Source organism: Phoca vitulina, unplaced genomic scaffold (genome assembly GCF_004348235.1).
Source record: "Phoca vitulina isolate PV1807 unplaced genomic scaffold, GSC_HSeal_1.0 scaffold78, whole genome shotgun sequence".
Taxonomy (NCBI): Eukaryota; Metazoa; Chordata; class Mammalia; order Carnivora; family Phocidae; genus Phoca; species Phoca vitulina.
In genome coordinates this window covers 1,836,369-1,855,944 of record NW_022589781.1, presented here as the reverse complement: position 1 = coordinate 1,855,944, position 19,576 = coordinate 1,836,369, and the positions used below count along the sequence as shown (strand labels likewise).

General features: G+C 45.9%; 1 protein-coding gene across 6 annotated transcripts in view; it reads right to left on the bottom strand.

Moving 5' to 3' along the window:
- NVL (nuclear VCP like) overlaps positions 1–17,523 on the bottom strand; it is a 93,664-nt gene extending 76,141 nt beyond the window's left edge. For 3 of the 6 annotated variants that reach the window (XM_032393912.1, XM_032393913.1, XM_032393914.1), the window contains exons 1-10: positions 17,415–17,523; positions 13,741–13,814; positions 12,008–12,060; positions 11,826–11,925; positions 7,473–7,530; positions 6,253–6,507; positions 3,382–3,511; positions 3,078–3,154; positions 2,467–2,601; positions 612–713 (exon numbers count right to left, since the gene is read on the bottom strand). In XM_032393912.1, the coding sequence (XP_032249803.1) occupies positions 612–713; positions 2,467–2,601; positions 3,078–3,154; positions 3,382–3,511; positions 6,253–6,507; positions 7,473–7,530; positions 11,826–11,925; positions 12,008–12,060; positions 13,741–13,814; positions 17,415–17,471 (1,041 nt within the window). In that variant the 5' untranslated portion in view covers positions 17,472–17,523. The other 3 variants (XM_032393916.1, XM_032393915.1, XM_032393917.1) reach the window with 3 other exon arrangements.
- Positions 17,524–19,576: the final 2,053 nt, after the last annotated feature.

Here is a 19,576-nt window from a genome sequence, read left to right as displayed (position 1 = left end):
GGTCATCAGAATTCAGCCGGAGGAAAGCCTACAGTCCTCAACAAAGAACCACGTGATCCGCTTGGACTGTTTTGTTCTCTGACCCACACACCCAAGCGTGCTCTGTTCCATCAGGTAACAGGGACTGGTAGAGAGGGGCAGACCCTGTGTTTACTGAGCATCTGCTGTCACTCGCGTTTTAACAGCAGGATTTACAGTTAGGATAAAATCCGATCTGTAATTTCTCTGGTAACAGGATTTTCTTTTCACTGGTTCAATTAGGCAAACAGAGAAGAGTTTATCCTGGCATTTCTATGGCTACTTTTATAATGTGATAATCCTAAAGATGAACAATTTTCACACAACTTACAAGCTATCTGCTAAACTTAATTTGGGGAAAGTAAAAGTGAAAGGAAACACCACCAGGATAATCTATTTTCAACATATACCCAGTGGCTATGACAACCCGGAACTCCTTGCCAATTACAGTTCTGCCTGACAGCAGATTCAACAGATTAGTTTGGCCAACAGTCTGTACTGTGCATCTACTTTAAGTATTTAGCCATCGCGAGTTCTCTGTCATAACCACAGGTGACCCGACGACCCGACGACCCGACGTGGGTCGGACTCACCACGGCCTGCTCAAACAGCTCCCTCAGCTTCTGCTCAGACTCCCCAGATACTCCGGACACAATCTCCGTGGCAGCTACCTTCAGAATTGGGAGGTCCAGTTCCTGGATAGAAATACGTGAAAGAATGACCACACTGTCAGAATTTATCTTCCCTACCTGTTCCTCATTCAGTCCCTCTCTCAAAATTTTATGTTTTTTAAATCTATTTTTTTAAGACTTTATTTATTTGACAGAGAGAGAGAGAGAGAGCACAAACAGAGGTAGTGGAAGGCAGAGGGAGAGGGAGAAGCAGACTGAGCAGGGAGCCCAATGCGGGGCTCAATCACAGGAGCCTGGGATCATGACCTGAGCCGAAGGCAGACACTCAACTGACCACCCAGGGCACCCCTCAAAATTTCATTCTTTAAATGCCCAATTTTCTGAGAAACTTCATCTTTTTGTGTTGGTCTGATGAGAAACATTATTTAAAGATCTACGGTTTTAGGTCTTGATCCCAGGACCCTGAGATCATGACACGAGCCGAAGACAGACACGTCACCGATTGAGCCCCCCAGGCACCCCGGCCACTTGTTTTTACTTTACTGAAGGCACTGTGCAACCCCGTTGTCAACTCTTCTGAGTAAAGGGTCTTGACTCTCCAGAGATAGGCTCCCCCTGCTTATACTGAGCCAGAACAATTCCAGTTATTTCTCTGCTGGAAAGGATCGGAGGGGTCGTGACACAGTTGTGTCCCACTGGCCCAACCGGCACGTCTCATCGGGCTCCCAGGGAAGGAGCCTGGTATCCTTCAGAAGACAGGCTCCCGAAGTGAAGGAGGGGCAAGTGCCGCTGCCGCCCCCCGCCCCGTACCCCACCCGTGGCACACACGGCACCCAGCCTGCTCGTTCTACTCCTACCCGTTCTGAAAATCACCGTGTCAGCCACGGGAGTCCCACAGAGACACCGCCCACGTGCTGTACCCCGAGTCCCCCACTCGTGACCGCCGTGACTGCGGTCGTTTGCTTGGGTGATGGCTGCCTCACGCGGCCTCTCCTACGAGACTGGGTTTGCTGCACTCATCCCTGTTTCAACATCTGCCATGCGGCGGTCACACGACCATTTACTCAACAAAGGAACCAATGAGGCAAATCCATTAGTTCTCCTGTAAGAACGAGCTCCCTGCACAGAGCACTAACCTATTCGTCACTGGTATAAAACGCTATTCTTCAAACTGTAGTCACTCGGACGTTGTGCATTTTACCACCCAACACAGTTTCTGAAAAATCTGATAGGACAAAAATAAGATGGCTACCTTTTCATTTTGCCACCTAAGTATGATCACCATTTTAGAAAGGCTATTTTCACACTAAAAAGTACAAGAACATGGGGCGCCTGGCCAACTCAGTCAGTGAGTATGTGACTCCTGATCTCGGGGTTGTGAGTTTGAGCCCCACGCTGGGTGTAGAGATTATTTAAAAATTAAGAAAAAAAATCTAAAAAAAAAAAGTATAAGAATATGACTGGAATACAAATTCTGAGTAAATTTAGTTCTGGGAAAAACAATACAATCCTTAGTTTTCTCATTTACTGCTTCTGAGAACCACTGGCTTAAAGGGAAAGAGAAGTAACTGAAACAAACTGCGTGCTGCAAGAAGGGTGTTTAGGCCCCATCACCTTGCTTCCCACCCAGCCCCTGCCGTGTAAATAACTGACTGCTCTGAAGCAACAGCATCTCATGAACGGCAGCAGGATGGGCAGAAATGCAGAGGGGCCGGTCCTCCGGAGAATATGCCACGTCTGGTTCAAGCTGACCGAAGAGGAACAAGGACACACGGAACAAAAGCAACCGAAGCAAAGGCACGTGGGCAAACCTCACCCCAGCAACGGCGTGTGCGAGCAACGTCTTCCCGCAGCCTGGCGGCCCGTGAAGGAGGACTCCGCGCGGCGGGGTGGCACCCAGGTGGTGGTACACCTCGGGGTGACGCATGTGGATGAGCATCTTGCACACCTCCTGGAGGGAACGGACAGGAAAGAAGTCTTTCTCGGCCCAAGAGGAGAAAGAATCCGTGTGGAAGGAAAGTCTATTCTTTTGGCAAGTTTGAAGCCCGGTCTGAAGCCCAGCTCTGGTGCCTAATGGACTCCGGCAGGAACCTCTCCGCACCCCCTCTCCCAGCTGTCATAACATCTACCTCACAGCCTCGCAGACGTGACTCGTGGTTAACTGGAACAGAGCAGACGCTAAGTAAACAGTAACCGTCACTCACTTCTGCTAAAGCAGTATCACCCACAAAGCACACATCTTCCGCACACCGTGATCCCCAGTGGTGGAAAAGTGGAAGGTGCAACTCTTCCTTTACCCCTCAGCACCCTGAAGGTACAAGCCAGGGTTGCCCTTCTCCCCTCACCCAGGCCCCTTTCCACCCCCAGTTCCTACCAGAAACAAAGTGGCAATAAGCTCATCCGAGTAAATTCTGCACTCAAACTAACCTTTAACGTCGTATCATTGCCTCCAACATCTTCAAACTTCACCTTGGAGACCTGTAACTCTAGCCCCCTGGCTTTAGCTGGTACACAAAAGAGGAGAAGGAAACATTAGTGATTCAGTAGTAATTCAGAGTTCTATTGAATAATGTCTCAGCAAACCGAGGTCTATGGGTCACTGAAGGCTTTTCTTATAGACATCACTGCACACGGTAGGTACCCCAAGCACAAGGGCTGGAACTGAGGACGCCGCTCCTGAAGCCCATCCCACCCCCCACCCCCGCCCCAGCCCCCAGGACTCGCAGCTCACCTTTCCGCTGCAGGACAGCTTCTATTTCTCCATCTGCTTCCTGAAGGTCTTTCTTCTTTTTGCTTCCTTTGCTCTTCAGCCTGACTTTCCTTTTTTCACTACACTCCAGAAGAGAAGCATCTTTGGGATCCTGGAAAGAAAAGAAATCTCAACATGCCTTGCTTGACATCACAATACCAGTGATGTTTCCTTCAACACGGGCATGACTGAAAATAAAGCATTCCTGCCGGGCACTGGCACCTATGCCCACCCTCCGTGCTCAGGCATGGTCTCTGCTGCGGATCGGCCTTCTTTTCTGCAGCTAAAAGCTCAGTTTCTAGGGGCGCCTGGGTGGCTCAGTTGGTTAAGCGACTGCCTTCGGCTCAGGTCATGATCCTGGAGTCCTGGGATCGAGTCCCGCATCGGGCTCCCTGCTCGGCAGGGAGTCTGCTTCTCCCTCTGACCCTCCTCCCTCTCATGCTCTCTGTCTCTCATTCTCTCTCTCTCAAATAAATAAATAAAATCTTTAAAAAAAAAAAAAAAAAGCTCAGTTTCTATCCCGCACGTGAAAACTTCCTTTCCAGACTCCTCCAGTTAGAATTAACTCACACTCCCAGAACACTGAATTTGCAAGTGCAGGATAGCCTGCCATGATCTGCCTTGTATGTGAGCACTTCTGTGTCTTTCACGGAACTGTGAGCTTCTAGAGATGAAACACTAACGTTCATCTTGTACTTCTCACCGAGCCTTTCACCAGTGGGTCTTCATGTGATGTCTGATGAATCACTAAATTAAACAGGACTACAGAGCTGCTTTGAAAGCCATAAAAAAGTATGATTCAACGTAAGAGTCAAGCTGTTTCCTTAGCCTTTGCAATAACGTTCTCTAAAAACAGATGATTAGGGCACCTGGGTGGCTCAGTCGTTAAGCGTCTGCCTTCGGCTCAGGTCATGATCCCAGGGTCCTGGGATCGAGTTCCACAACAGGCTCCCTGCTCGGCGGGAAGCCCACTTCTCCCTCTCCCTCTGCCCCGCTGCTCCCCCTGCTTGTGCGCTCTCTCTCTCTCTCTAATGGATAAAATCTTTGGAAAAATAAAAATTAAAAAAAAAAATTCAGTCCCTCATTTACACTAACCACATTTTGAATGTTCAAGAGCCACACGTGGCTAGCACTTGCCACGCTGTTCAGTGAGCCCCAGAGGCGTCCTCATGGACTATCATGGGACAGATTACTGTGAATCCTCTCATTCTCTCGGGCGTTAAAAACTAGTTAAGGTTGGTGCCCGGTGTGTTCACTTTGTGGTAATTCATCCAGCTTTACTTTTATGTATGGTACAGTTCAACTCAGGTTAAAAAAAGGGTGTCTACTAATTCTGTACATTTTTGTGGTGTACCCATTTGTGCAGGCCCCCTCAAAGCATTACCCTAAGCTCAAAATGAGCCATACACTGCTTCTGCGCTAACTTCCCTTCCTCCGACAACGACCAACCTTCTGTAACACATGCCCAAGGTACCTGTTCTTTAACTTGCACTGGTAAATGCACCTTGGAAGGCTCATCAGGCACTAATTCAACAAACTGACAACTACATGTCAGATGCATTTTTTCTTTTTATTATTTTTAAGATTTTATTTGTTTTAGAGAGCACACACATGCACGCACAAGTGGGGCAGAGGGAGAGAATATCAAGCAGGCTCCACCCCAGTGCAGAGCCCTATGCTGGGCTCGATCCCAGGACCCTGAGATCATGACCCAAGCCAAAGTCAAGATTCAGACTTTCAACCGACTGAGCCACCCAGACGCCCCCTGTTAGCTGCATATTAGCCAGGGAGACATTATTAAACAAACCAAAGGTCCTGTTCCCCTAGGGCGGACGTTCTAGTGGAGAAAGTCAAAGAAAAACCCCAACTAAACAATTACACAGCAAGTTCTAAGTGGTCTTAAGAGCCTGACAAAAAGGAGATGAAGCAAACGGTATCCAATGACGTGGTATTTTACATATCAGGAAAGGATGCTGCCAAGATTCCAGGGAAACAAGATGTGAGTCACAGGAATCTGGGGACAGTTCCAGACAGAAGCACAAGTGCACAGGCCCAGGTGAGCGTGCGTGGCGTGTTCTAGAAACAACCCAAGGCCATGGAGGCCGAGGAGATGACTGAAGAGCCAGCAGGGCAGCTGCGCGCACATGGCTTTGCTGGCCACTGTAAGGCCTTTGATTTTAGACTGAACGAAGCCATTTCTAATACATGAATGAGAACAATCTGACTTGTAAAAACAACATCTATGGGGCGCCTGGGTGGCTCAGTCTGTGAAGCATCTGCCTTCAGCTCAGGTCATGATGCCGGGGGCCTGGGATCCAGCCCCGCATTGGGCTCCCTGCTAAGCGGGGAGCCTGCTTCTCCCTCTCCCTCTCTCTCTCAAATAAATCAAATCTTTTTTTTTTTTTTTTTAAAGATTTTATTTATTTATTTGAGAGAGAGAATGAGAGAGAGAGCATGAGAGGGGTGAGGGTCAGAGGCAGAAGCAGACTCCCTGCCGAGCAGGGAGCCCGATGCGGGACTCAATCCCGGGACTCCAGGATCATGACCTGAGCCGAAGGCAGTCGCTTAACCAACTGAGCCACCCAGGCGCCCCTCAAATAAATCAAATCTTAAAAAACAAACAAACCAAGAAACGACATCTGTGTGTGGAGAATAAAGTGAGGGGAGATTACTTCAGTAGTTAAGGCTTGGACTTGGACAGAAACGGTGGCAGTAACAGGACGTGCCCACGTTCTCTGTGTGCTTCCAAATCCCCACGCCCTTCATGAAACACGAGAGTCTGCTGATGCTACATTCAGGAAAAGGGGGTAATGTGCTCCAACTACTTAGGGCTAAATTCCACAACAAAAATACCTCTATCTCAGATCCTAGCTTCTTGTGATTACTCTTCTCATCTGTCACGTCCATCTTTCCACCAGTTCTGTCGATAAACCACCCTTCCTCAGAACCTCTGGCTGGGGTCTTCAAGGGGATGGAGCGTGTTCCGGAAGGTGTCCACGGGGTCAAGCCAGTGGTTTCTCTGGGCTCCATCTCAGGAGTCCTTGAAACAGATTCAGGATGTCCTTTCCGATATAAGGAGAGCAGGGAGCTGTTCATGTGATTTGCTGCCTGGCAAAAACACGACGTCAGCATGAATTCCTCACAGGTCCTTGTGGAAAGCTGGTTACCAGTACATTGCACTCCCCACAGCTTCTCTCATAGCATTTTAGCCGGAAAACACCGGGGTCCACAATAAGACGCTTCAAACATTTACTGTTCATAAACAATGTCCCCCCCTTCACCTCAAGTTAATGCACCAATTCATACATGGAAGTTAAATAAAACCAAGTAAGTGAGCTCGCTTTTAAAAAGTACAAAAGAATCAGGTATAAAAATGAGCTGGTTGTCAAGGAGAGTCACTACTAGCCCATCAAGTCAATACTGGATCAGAATAACTCGTTATCATCCTGACTTTGTTAATAAGTTAAAAAACTGAATTACCGTTGGGGAAAAAATAGTAAGTTACAAATCATCTAGCAGGGATGCCTGGGTGGCTCAGTTGGTTAAGCGACTGCCTTGGGCTCAGGTCATGATCCTGGAGTCCCAGGATCGAGCCCCACATCAGGCTCCCTGCTCAGCAGGGAGTCTGCTTCTCCCTCTGACCCTCCCCCCTCTCGTACTCTCTCTCTCTCATCCTCTCTCTCTCAAATAAAATCTTTAAAAGAAAAATAATCTAGTATATTATTTCTACGTTTCCCTTTAATTGAAACCTACTTCTTGGCAATGCCAGCCCTTTGGTAGAAAATGTATCCTTTTCTCAATTTTTACTGTTAATTCCCCTTTCTCTTCCCATGTGCCCTTATTTCTGGCCACTCTCTTCCCTTTTTTCCCTATGAAATAGGCTATAAACACAAATACTGAAAAGATAGCCATCCGGAGATTTCTTCAACACTATACACAGGAAGTATTTTAATTATTTATTGATGGAGATGTTCAAAGTCTCTGATTCTATTCCACACTGATTTTTTTAAGGAGGGTTCATAATAATTAAAAAAAAAGAAAATCAAAGTGGGTCCATTAAATGTCTGGCTTACCTGTGGATCTGGGTAGTCTTCCATATTTGAATCATCATCTGAATAGCTTTCAGTAAACCTCAGTAAGAAGAGGGAAAGAAACATTTTAAAGGCTTTTCTCCCACATTCTAAAAAATTACTACCCTAAACAAAAAATATACTATGGCAAAATATTATGGTGGTTAAGGGTCCAGGCTCTGGAGTTAAAAGAAATCTGGATTCAAAATACAACACGGCTGGTTTCTAGCTTCTACTTAATCTCTGTGAGGATCAGCTTCCCTATCTATAAAGAGTAAGAATAAATAACGTCCACCTCACTGGGTTATTAGAGGATTCAAGAGAAACTCCCCAAGTCCTTAGAGTATATAATAAATGCTTAATAAACTGTGGTTATCTTAATCCTAGCAATAAATAAAAGTGAAATGCAAATTCCTATCAGACCCAAGGGTCTCATTAGGAATATCAGATGCCCAAAAAAAGGAAATATTCCAGCAAGCCATAATTAAGTAACTGTGTAACAAATTCACAAACTCCACATGACCCAGCCACGTGACCAGGTACAGTTTTCCCAAGTCTGTCCATGAGAAATGAAGGTACAAAGAGGTTTCCATATCATACAGCGAGGAACAGGCATAAATCCTAATAACTACAAACTGAGAATGCAGTCTCAGTTCATCATAACTCAGAGTTGATATTGAATAGCTTCAAGTAACTACAGGACCCTGCTACTATTTAATAAAATGTCTTTAGAAAATAATTAAATAAGAAAAGGACTCTTCCTAAGTAAAAAGGTTTACATGAATGCTATGACCCACCTTCATAATTAAGACATGAATTCTTTTGTTTTTCATTAAATTCTATTAATATAAGTTCGGGTTTGTTTTTTTTTTTTAAGATTTTTATTTATTTATTTAACAGAAATAGAGAGCACAAGCAAGCAGAGTGGCAGGCAGAGGGAGAGGGAGCAGGCTCTCTGCTGAGCAGGGAGCCCGATGCAGGGCTCGATCCCAGGACCCTGGGATCAGGACCTAAGCTGAAGGCAGCCGCTTAACCGATTGAGCCACCCAGGCACCCCAGTTTGGGTATTTCTAATCAATGTAAAGAAGGTGGATTATTCAACTATTTGGGGAAAAACCCATTCTGCCCTATGAGTCACACCCTACAAAGTTAATTACAAATGGATTAAAGAGTTAAATGTAATGCTATAAATAAACAAAGAAAAAGTACAGGCAATAATCCCATATACTCCGGTGATAGGTCTTTCTAAGCACATCCCCATCAACCATAAAGGAAATGACGGACAAATCTGACTAGGTACAGATGCAGAACTTCTCTAATCAAAAGACACTTTAAGGGGCGCCTGGGTGGCTCAGTCGGTGAAGCGTCTGCCTTCAGCTATGGAGCCCCGCATCGGGCTCCCTGCTCAGCTTCTCCCTCTCCCACTCCCCCTGCTTGTGTCCCCTCTCTCGCTGTGTGTCTCTCTCTCTCAAAAAAAAAAAAAAAAAAAAAAAGACACTTCAAACAAAAATAAAAGGCAAATGGCAAAATGGAACAGTCTATAATACATATAAAAGGAGGTGCTATTAAACAATGAATCATGGAACACTACACCAAAAACTAATGATGTAATGTATGGTGATTAACATAACAATAAAAAATTTTTAGGGGCACCTGGGTGGCTCAGATGGTTAAGCGTCTGCCTTCGGCTCAGGTCATGATCCCAGGGTCCTGGGATCAAGTCCCGCATCGGGCTCCCTACTCCTTGGGAGCCTGCTTCTCCCTCTGCTTCTCTCTCTCTCGAATAAATAAATAAAATCTTTAAAAAAAAAGAATTTTTTTTTAAATCTTTCTCTGGGGGCCCCTGGGTGGCTCAGTTGGTTAAGCGACTGCCTTTGGCTCAGGTCGTGATCTCAGGGTCCTGGGATCGAGCCCCACATCAAGCTCCCTGCTCGGCGGGAAGCCTGCTTCTCTCTTTCCCACTCCCCCTGCTTGTGTTCCCTCTCTCGCTGTCTCTCTCTCTGTCAAATAAATAAATAAAATCTTTAAAAAAAAAAAATCTTTCTCTGATAATCTAAAAAAAATAAATAAATAAATGGAGGTGCTATTTTATACAAAGGAATCTGACAACTAATATGGAAAATTCAAATACCTCTCAAAGAAAAGACAAAACCCATAAGCAAGCAACTAACCGAGGAAACATGAAACAGTCAAATATTTAACCTCACTAGTTATCAAAAAACTACAAATAAAAATATATCAAGGGGCGCCTGGGTGGCTCAGCTGGTTAAGCGACTGCCTTGGGCTCAGGTCATGATCCTGGAGTCCCAGGACTGAGTCCCGCCATCGGGCTCCCTGTTCAGCAGGTAGTCCGCTTCTCCCTCTGACCCTCCTCCCTCTCATGCTCTCTCTATCATTCTCTCTCTCTCTCTCAATAACTAAATAAAAATCTTTTAAAAAAAAATCAATTTTTGCCCAGGAAACTGGCAAAGATTAAAGAATAGTACTACTAGGACCTCACGGGTGCAGAGAAATGAAGTCTTTATACAAAGCTGCTGGGAGTATGAAACCAGGCAACTTTGTTTGGAGGACAACTCCAAATGTACCAGAAATCTCAAAAATAGTATCTTTAACCCCAGAAACACCACTTCAAGAATTTAACACTAAAAAAACAAAGAAATGTATAAAAACATACATGTGTGCTAAAGGATTATTTACTGCACATACGATAGTGCAAAACTGGAAACAACCAAATGTCCACGAATACAAAACTAGTTAAGAAAATGATGGTAAATCCAAATGAAAAGGCAGCAAAGTGAAAAGGAGCTACCAACACAGATCCTATAGACATTAAAAGGAAAATGAGAGGATATCTTGAAAACTTTATGCCAACAAATTCCACACCTTAGCTGAAATGGACATGTTCCTTTAGAAGTACAATTTACCAACACCGATAAAAGAAGAAAAAGAAAATAGGAAGAGCCCTAGATCTAGCAAAATTGACTGTTATCCAAATCCTCTCCAAAAAGAAGCCTCTAGGCCAAGATGAATTCTAGGTGAATTCTAACAAACTATTTAAGAAAGGTAACAGTAACATTACACTAACTTTCCCATCAAATAGAGACAAGAAACAATTTGTGAACTAATTATTATGAAGCCAGTATAACCCTAATACCAAAACCTGAAGAAGATCCTGCAAAAAAGAAAAAAATTCAGATCAATATGAATACAGACATAACCATGTACAAAAAAAGATTAGCAAACAAGATTTTACAGTATCTAAGAAGGATAAGATAATACATCAGGACCAAGTACGGTGTATCCCAGGATGCAAGACTGGCTTAACACTCAAAAAATCAACGTAATTCACCAAATTAATAGAACAAAGGGAAAAAACCATAACGAAATCTTTCAATAAGTGCATAAGAAGCATTTGACGAATGTAATACCCATTCATGAAAAAAACCCTCAATATTATTTCTTAAACAACAAAATTAGCTGATGATACTTTTTTACATATCTGGCATTGTATCAGGTCAGAGAAAAACAAAGATAACAAGACGGGTCTTTTACAGATACACACATGTAACAATCTCAACACCCTATGACAAGCATCATAACAAACATCTGTAACCAGGGGTTAAGGAAACATGCAGAAAGGCATCTAAGAAAGCCCAACAGGGGCCCCTGGGTGGCTCAGTCGTCAAGTGTCTGCCTTCGGCTCAGGTCATGATCCCAGGGTCCTGGGATTGAGCCCCGCACTGGGCTCCCTGCTCAGCAGGAAGCCTGCTTCTCCCTCTCCCACTCCCCCTGCTTGTGTTCCCTCTCTCGCTGTGTCTCTGTCAAATAAATAAATAAAATCTTTAAAGAAAAGAAAAAAAAGAAAGCCCAACAAAGGCACTGACGTGGCCTCTTGAAGGCTGGGTGGGAGTTCATGGCGGGAAATGAACACTCCAGCTACAGAGAGCCACTCATACAAAAGCACAAGAATGTGTCCTCTTTAGGCAACTGTGAGCATTCAGTAGGCCCAAAGCAAAGGTCTGGAGACGTTAGGTAAGTATTACATGCGGCCTGATGGTGATGAAGAGCCACTGAAAATTTTACAAATAGAAATGTAATGTGACTGCGTCCATGGTTAAGAAAAACACCCCCTTGGGGCACCTGGGTGGCTCAACTGTTGGGCATCTGCCTTCGGCTTGGGTCATGATCCCAGGGTCCTGGGATCGAGCCCCACATCAGGCTCTCTGCTCGGCGGGAAGCCTGCTTCTCCCTCTCCCACTCCACCTGCTTGTGTTCCCTCTCTCGCTGTGTCTCTGTCAAATAAATATATAAAACCTTAAAAAAAAAGAAAAACACCCCCTTTTCTGTAATCCTTACTCATTATCCTCTTCACCTTGTCTTGCTCTTTTTGCCAGATGTTCATCTTCTAATTCTGTTAGATCCTTAAGTTCTTTCTCACTAGTAATTATGTTAAATACTGAAACAAAAAGAAAAATGTTATGAGCTAAAACAACTCTTTAACTTCATGAATAATTCAGCTCTAACACTAAAAGACTCACCTTTTTCTACCTGAATCCTAAAAGCATTTCTTTTTCTTCGACCATAGTCTACACTGAAAAACATAACAAGAATCTTAGTACAGTGATCTCCACCAACATTTTACCATTAAACTCAATCTAAATTGATCACATTAATTTGCACGAGTACATAAGTATGTCACTGTATTCACCCTGCCCATAAACTTATTTTCAACCAACTTCTGAGTTTACATTTTCAGTACTGTAAATGTTTTTTTTTTTTTTAAAGATTTTATTTATTTATTTGACACAGAGAGACAGCGAGAGCAGGAACACAAGCAGGGGGAGTGGGAGAGGGAGAAGCAGGCTTCCTGCAGAGCAGGGAGCCCGATGTGGGACTCGATCCCAGGACCCTGGGATCATGACCTGAGCCAAAGGCAGACGCATAACGACTGAGCCACCCAGGCACCCCTGTAAATGTTTTTTTAAAAGATTTTATTTATTTATTTGAGAGAGAAAGGGAGGAGAGAGAGAGAGAGCATGAGCAGGGGGGAGAGGCAGAGGGAGAAGGAGAAGCAGACTCCCTGCAGAGCAGGGAGCCTGATGCGGAGCTCGATCCCAGGACCCTGAGATCATGACCTGAGCGGAAGGCAGACGCTTAACGACTGAGCCACCCAGGGACCCCGTAAATTTTTCTTGATTAGAGATGGGGTTACAGCATCAGAAACACCAGGAGCTTGTACTGGAAGAGACTGGAAGGATGAAGTGAAGGAATGCTGCCGGAGTTCTGGGATTCTACAGGATGGGCCATCAGCTGTGGACAGGCATGACCCTTCAAGGAAAGGGATGAGTGAGGTGGGAGGGCTGCTGCCACCACCCTGGGTGCAGGGGGCCCAGGTCCAGGGAGTGGCACTGTCTCCTCGGATCCAAAGGGCAGGGTGGCCGTCCTAGGGGGCCCACAGGACAGAGCACTGAAGCAAAGTAATCCAATACAACTGGTGTTTCTATAAGAGTAAGAGGGGTGCCTGGATGGCTCAGTTGGTAGAGCACGCGACTCATTTCAGGGCTGTGAATTTGAGCCCCACGTTGGGTATAGATTACTTAAAAATAAAATCTTAAAAAAACATGAATAAGAGATTAGGATACAGATGCACGGAGGAAAGACCACGTGAGGACACAGGGAGAAGACAGCCACCCGCAAGCCAAGGAGAGACCTCAGGAGAACCCAACCCTGCCAGTGCCTTGATCGATCGCTGACTTCCTGCCTCCACAACTGGGAAGCCTTAAACTTTTGTTGTTTAAGCTCCCCCGCCTCTGGTACTTTTTTATGGCAGTCCTAGCGAACTAGTATACGAAGGAAAAAACAGAGACTCTGAAATACACAAAGTGGTGATAATTCATGGAGTGAGGTATCAGGAAAGGTGGTGTTAGAGACACAAGAAAAAAACTAAATCTGTAGGGGGAAGCCTGGAGACATTTCGAGGTAGCCAGGAAGCTCAGGGAGATCATGCCTGATGGTTTTAATTCTTTAATGAGACAGGAAAAGAGGCCATACTCCTGACCAGACTGTAAGGTACTGAAAAGGAAGCAGCCATTCCCCTTAGCAACAAGGACAGTGCCTTGCATGTAACAGGTAATTGATAAGTCTTCAGTAAACTGAATTCTAAACTTATGGACTGATGAATGAATGTCAGCAGCGATTAATATCAATTGGAAATTTGGGCAGGATGGAGACTAAAAATAAAGGCAAGAATCTAGAGATTACATCTCTTTACCTGTACATTCTTTGCAAATCAGATGCTAAGACTCCAATGTCCACGTATTTGCCACATTTGTTGCTGGTGAGGTACTAAAACAGAAAACATGACAAACATTCAACACTCAGTGATTTTAAACAGAGATTGAGCTATTCAAACATGTTATGGTTTAACATAAACATTATTAAGTATATCAGAAACATAAAAAAAATCACTACATAATCATCAAGCCTGGAATCAGAGAATTTAATTAACATTATTAATCACTATGACAGCACAGTACCAATAATGAGAATAACTATAGATTAGTAAGTGAGGGCTTATTATATCCTAAATTCCCAAATACCCCAGAACAAAGCACTAAGCTCACAAAGGCATCAAGGGCTATTTACATCTGAGGGAGCATTATAATATTTGCCACCTGTCCATCACTGCAGGAACTTCTAGCCTGAGACAATTCATGGTTTCCATATTAAATCACCTCTTGATGATGTCAGATCTTTGCAAAACTGGGTTTTCAGCAGTTGCTGTTAAGTAAATCCCTTGAAAAATTTAATATGGAACAGGAAATGAGAGTGTCAGGGTTAATCTGACCCAACGGGCACACAAACCCCATTCGTATGTGTGATTATTTAAGAATGAAACCAACTATATTAATTTTCCTTCAATTTTTATATATCATTTTTTCAAAAAGCTACTAAATTATTTGGATTAAATAATCAGGAAGCAGCTTGAACCTAACTACTTAATAAACAGACCCAGTAGGTACTCCTTGGCCTGGAGGCACCGTGAAACACTCCCGAGAAACTGAGGGCTCCGTGCACCTGCTGCAGGGTCTCTGACACGTTCTTCTAGCAGCACACACAGTCCCACGAGGGATGTCGGTTTCCCCCACCTATCAAAGAGACTTTTAAAGGCTACTTACTTACTTGGCAGCACGTAAATTATAGGGCCAGATTTCAAACCCGGAATGTCTACCAACTTCCATGTTTCAAGGCTTGCTGGTCATCCAGTCAAGGCATGCCTGACTTCAGACAGCAGTTTCTTCTCAAGAGTCCCTAACACAGGATAATGGTCTCGGCATAAATGCCCCCAGTGCCAAGAGACCAGGTATCCAAAGCAGACTGTTCTAGCGAATCTTCCCCTTCTCTGGATTCCTAGAGCATGCTGTCATTTACTACAGTTAATTCTGAATTAGACATATTTGTGTACATCTCATAACCGCTACAAGTGGAACAGTTCCTTGATGGCAGCAGAAATACAACCACTTTAATCTGCTACATTTGGGGGTGGTCTGTTATGCAGCAATAAATAACTGATATGCTAGTTAAAAGGAGACAAATGTACTACTTGTGGGAAAAGTCCTAAAATATACCAATAAGTGAAAAAAACAAGCAATAGAATAAATGCAGATGAGGCTTCTTGTGTGTATATACATATATATATATATATATCTAAGTGCGTACATGCATACAAAATTTTAAGGTAAAATAGAAACTCGGCGTGGTTACCCCTACAGAAATGAAGATGAAGGAATTCTTTCTTTTCTTTTATGCCCTTCTGTCCCTTCCATTATCGTTTTCCATAATTAGCCAAAGCAAACGCAATAGAGAAAAACGGATAATGTCAAATGGTGAAGAGCTGCAAAGGGCCCCTGGATTCAGCCCTTAGGAATCACTACTGAGGCACCTGTTGAATGAAGTATAGGAGCCAGTGGTGGGACTATCCAGAGCCAGCTGTGGGCTGGGGAGCGAAGGTCCTGTGCTTGGCCTGCCTGAGGTCAGTGTGGTGAAAGCAATCGGGACAGCAGAAGAAAACAGGAGGGGCACCTGGGTGGCTCAGTTGGTTAAGGGTCTGCCTTCAGCTCAGGTCATGATCTCAGGGTCCTGGGATCGAGTCCCTGCATCGGGCTCCCTGCTCAGTGGGGAGGCTGCTTCTGTCTCTCCTTCTGCCCCTTGCCCTGCTTATTCTCTCTCTCTCACTTTCAAAAAAATAAAATCTTAAAAAAAAAAGGAAGAAAACAGAACGAAAAAGTAGACAGGGGCCAGACTATGTCGGACTCTTTACGATGGGTTTTTCTCTAGATATTCTGGGACTCCACCGAAGGGGTTTTCTGAGCAGGGCCCTGCCAAGCTCCCTTTAAAAGAACCTCCCTGGCTGCCCTGGGAAGAACAGACCTTAGGTAGAACTAGAAGCAAAGAGATCAAAGTGGTTTGGGCTATGATGGTTGGAGGCACAGTCAGAAAGGAGTGGCCGGGTTTGGAGTATATTTTGACGGTAAAGCCAGATAAACTGCTGATTAATTGGTTACGGAAAGCGAAACAAAGGAGTAGTAATGGTTGTTAAGGTTTTTGGCTCTGACAACTGGATGGATGGTAGTGTCATTTAACGAAACAAAGAACACCGAGAAAGGACAGGTTTGGAGGAGAGTATCAAAATATTCAGTGTGGACATGTTGTGGGAGATACCCATCAGATACCCAAGAGGAAATGTCAAGTAGGCAGCTGGATATTCAAGATGAAATCCACACTGGACACATTGAGTCTTGGAATATATAGGCAGTATTTAACGTGGATATACAGGGACACCTGAGTGGCTCAGATGGTTAAGTGTCTGCTCAGTTGGTTAAGCGTCTGCCTTTGGCTCAGGTCATGATCCCAGGGTCCTGCTCAGTGGAGACTCTGCTTGTCCCTCTCCCTCTGCCCCCCCAACTCATGCTCTCTTTCTCAAATACAGTCTTAAAAAAATAAAAATAAAAAATAAAGTGAATATATATTTTCTTTTTTTTTTTTTTTAAGATTTTATTTATTCATTTGAGACAGAGAGAATGAGAGAGAGCACATGAGGGGGGGAGGGTCAGAGGGCGAAGCAGACTCCCCGCCAAGCAGGGAGCCCAATGCGGGACTCGGTCCAGGGACTCCGGGATCATGACCTGAGCCGAAGGCAGCCGCCCAACCAACCGAGCCACCCAGGCGCCCCTAAGTGAATATATACTTTCACTGAATTTATGTTTATATAGTCACAAATATATATTGAATTTTATATTTACAGTAACTTTAGTGACTGTATAGATAGCATATAGATAGCGTTTAAAGGCTTTACACTGGACGAGATCACCTAGGAAGCAGGTAAGAGGAGTATGAGGATGGAGAAACAGCACAGGAGTTCAGGGCACTTCCAGCACTTCCTTAGGGTTTGGCAGGAAGAGACCCATCCGAAAAGGAGACTACAGCACTGGCAAAGTAAAAGAAAAAGAGAAAATATAGCTCCCAGAGTGCAGCGAAGAGAAATCTCTTCTTCCTCCTAAGACTGCTTGCAGACTGGGCCACTGCAAGACATGTACCACACACTGCTTTCTACAGATGGGTATAAAAATGAAAAATCCTCGGGCAAAAAGCCTATTACGAGGTCAGATCCACGCCAAGCTCCCGCCCCTCTCCCGGCTCCTCCGGGGCCGCACCCGCCCGGGCCCCAGCTCTTCTCAGGCCGCACCCGCCCCCCTCCCGGCTCCTCCGGGGCCGCACCGCCCCTGTCCCACCTCCTCAGGCGCTGCACCTGCCTGGACCCCGGCTCCGGGCAGCCCCGCCACGGCAGAAGGGCGGCCCGCGCACCGCCCAGGACCCGGGCCGCGGCGGGCGGCTAGTCCACGCGGGCCTGGGAGCCGCCGAGAAAGGGCCGCGTACAATATCCACCTGCACGACTCGCTGCTTCAGCCTGTTGTCCACGAAGCCCGCGGGTCTGGGCTTCATCCCGCGCGTCAGGTCGGCCGCAGCCTCGCCGCTGGCTCCACGGGGGCCGGGGTCCTCGCAGGGCTGCCCGCGGCGATCGCCGGGCCGGCCGCCCCGCCTGCGCCCGCCCGCCCGCGGTCCGCGCCGTGCCCCGGCCCTGTCCCACCGCGAGTGAGGAAAACGCCCCCGAGAACAACGACACGTGCCAGCACCAGGGACTTCCTGGGAGTCTTACTTTGCAGGCTTGTCCAGCGGGCCCTGGATGACAAGGACCCCTTTTGAACACGCTCAACTTTATTGTTCCTCGCTGTGCGGACACGCGTGCGCGCGCCGGCTGGTTGCGAGGACCTTCCCGGGGGCGCCGCTCCGCCTGGGTTCCTGGGTCGGGTTCCACCCACACCGTGCTCCATGCAGCACTAGTCTCGTCCGAATCTTAACGAACCCCCAACCTAGAGACGCCTGGGACGATAAAGTCGGGGAAAAACTCGGCGCCACCCAGCTCGGCAGGGAGGCCCCACCTGGGCGCCGGGCTCGGCCGGCAGGTGCGCGCAGGTGACCCCGGCGTCTGCCGCGTTGGGAAAGCTGGTCATCTTGCGCGATTTTCCGCCGCTCGTTTGTCGAGCACGTCCAGGGCAGGATTACAGCTAGACCTAGAAGCTGCCCAGGATTTTGGTAAACGTCCGTATTTGCAAGTGAGGTTTTATTATGCAGTTGAGAAGACACAAAGGGACAGTTAACGTTAACACACACCCAGAGTTGCGGGCTTCCGTTTCTGTGTACCTTCTTGGTTCCTCGCGTTTTCAAAATTCCCATTTGAGGTTTTATTTGGCTTATGACAACGGTGTTTATTAAGGTTGGGGGGGCGGAGAAGGTGGATTTAGAAGCTGTGAGATGTTAGCACATAACCGTCTTACTCAGGATGATGAGGGAGCAGAAGGCTGGCTGAGCACAAAGCGCAAGCCGACACCCTGAAAACTCCTCCTCCCCCAGGGTGGGACAAGTGTGACATTCCTCCAGGAAACTCCCAACTGTCTTCTTGTTAATGCCTTGCCAGAGGAAAAAACAACCTTAACTTGACAATGGCAAGGCCTCCGGTATCCTGTGAGTCTTTAACATATGAAAATCCTTTTGAAACCTCCCTTTTTCTTACTTACCTCCCCCAACTCCCAAGTAAAAAATCAGCCACCCCTTACAACCCTGGGGCAGCAGCTCTTTCTGCCCACGGGTCCTGTCCCCGTGCTTTAATAAAATCACCTTTTTAGGGGCACCTGGGTGGCTCAGCCGGTTAAGTGGCTGCCTTCAGCTCAGGTCATGATCCCAGGGTCCTGAAATCGAGCCCCACATCCAGCTCCCTGCTCAGCAGAGAGCCTGCTTCTCCCTCTCCCTCTGCCTGCCGCTCTGCCTACTTATGCTCTCTATCTCTGTCAAATAAATAAATAAAATCTTAAAAAAAAAAATCACCTTTTTACACCCAAGAAGTCTCAAGAATTCATTCTTGGCCCTTGGCTCTGGACTTCACCTCGCCAAAGCTCACCTATATTCCAAAACCACATCAAGGATACCACAGGCTTGTTTTTCCCTCAGAGTTCAGGTCACATCACTGCCCTTTCCAATGGTTCTTATCCGTGCACTGAATATAGATTCTCACTGTGATATTCAAAACTTGGGTTAACTTGGCTCCAGCTTCCTCTCCTACTTCTTCACTGCATGTATTGGGTCAGTCCTGAAGGGCTGCTATGTTGCGGACACTGGTTCCGCCGGGAAGAAACAAGATTCCTGCTTCCAGGAAGCGTCCAGCTCTACCAGAAGGTAGTACTGAAACATAGCACTTGGCTTTCACTGACATTTCCTCTTGTCTACAATGCCCTTCCTGGCCAGTCTGTGGCTTCTCTCCCGTTTGGCCTTTCCCGATATTTCCCTTTGTTAAAATCTCCACCCATTGAACGAATATTCAACACAGATTTATTGAGTGCATACCTGTTTCAGACCCTGCCCTGTCCTGAGTCTTGTGGGGAAGAGCAAAAGAATTACAATTGTACCTTTTTATACCATCTTTTTTTTATTTAAGTATTTATGTACTTGATTATATTAAACTTTAGCAAAGATTTCCTACAGTAATTAGCACA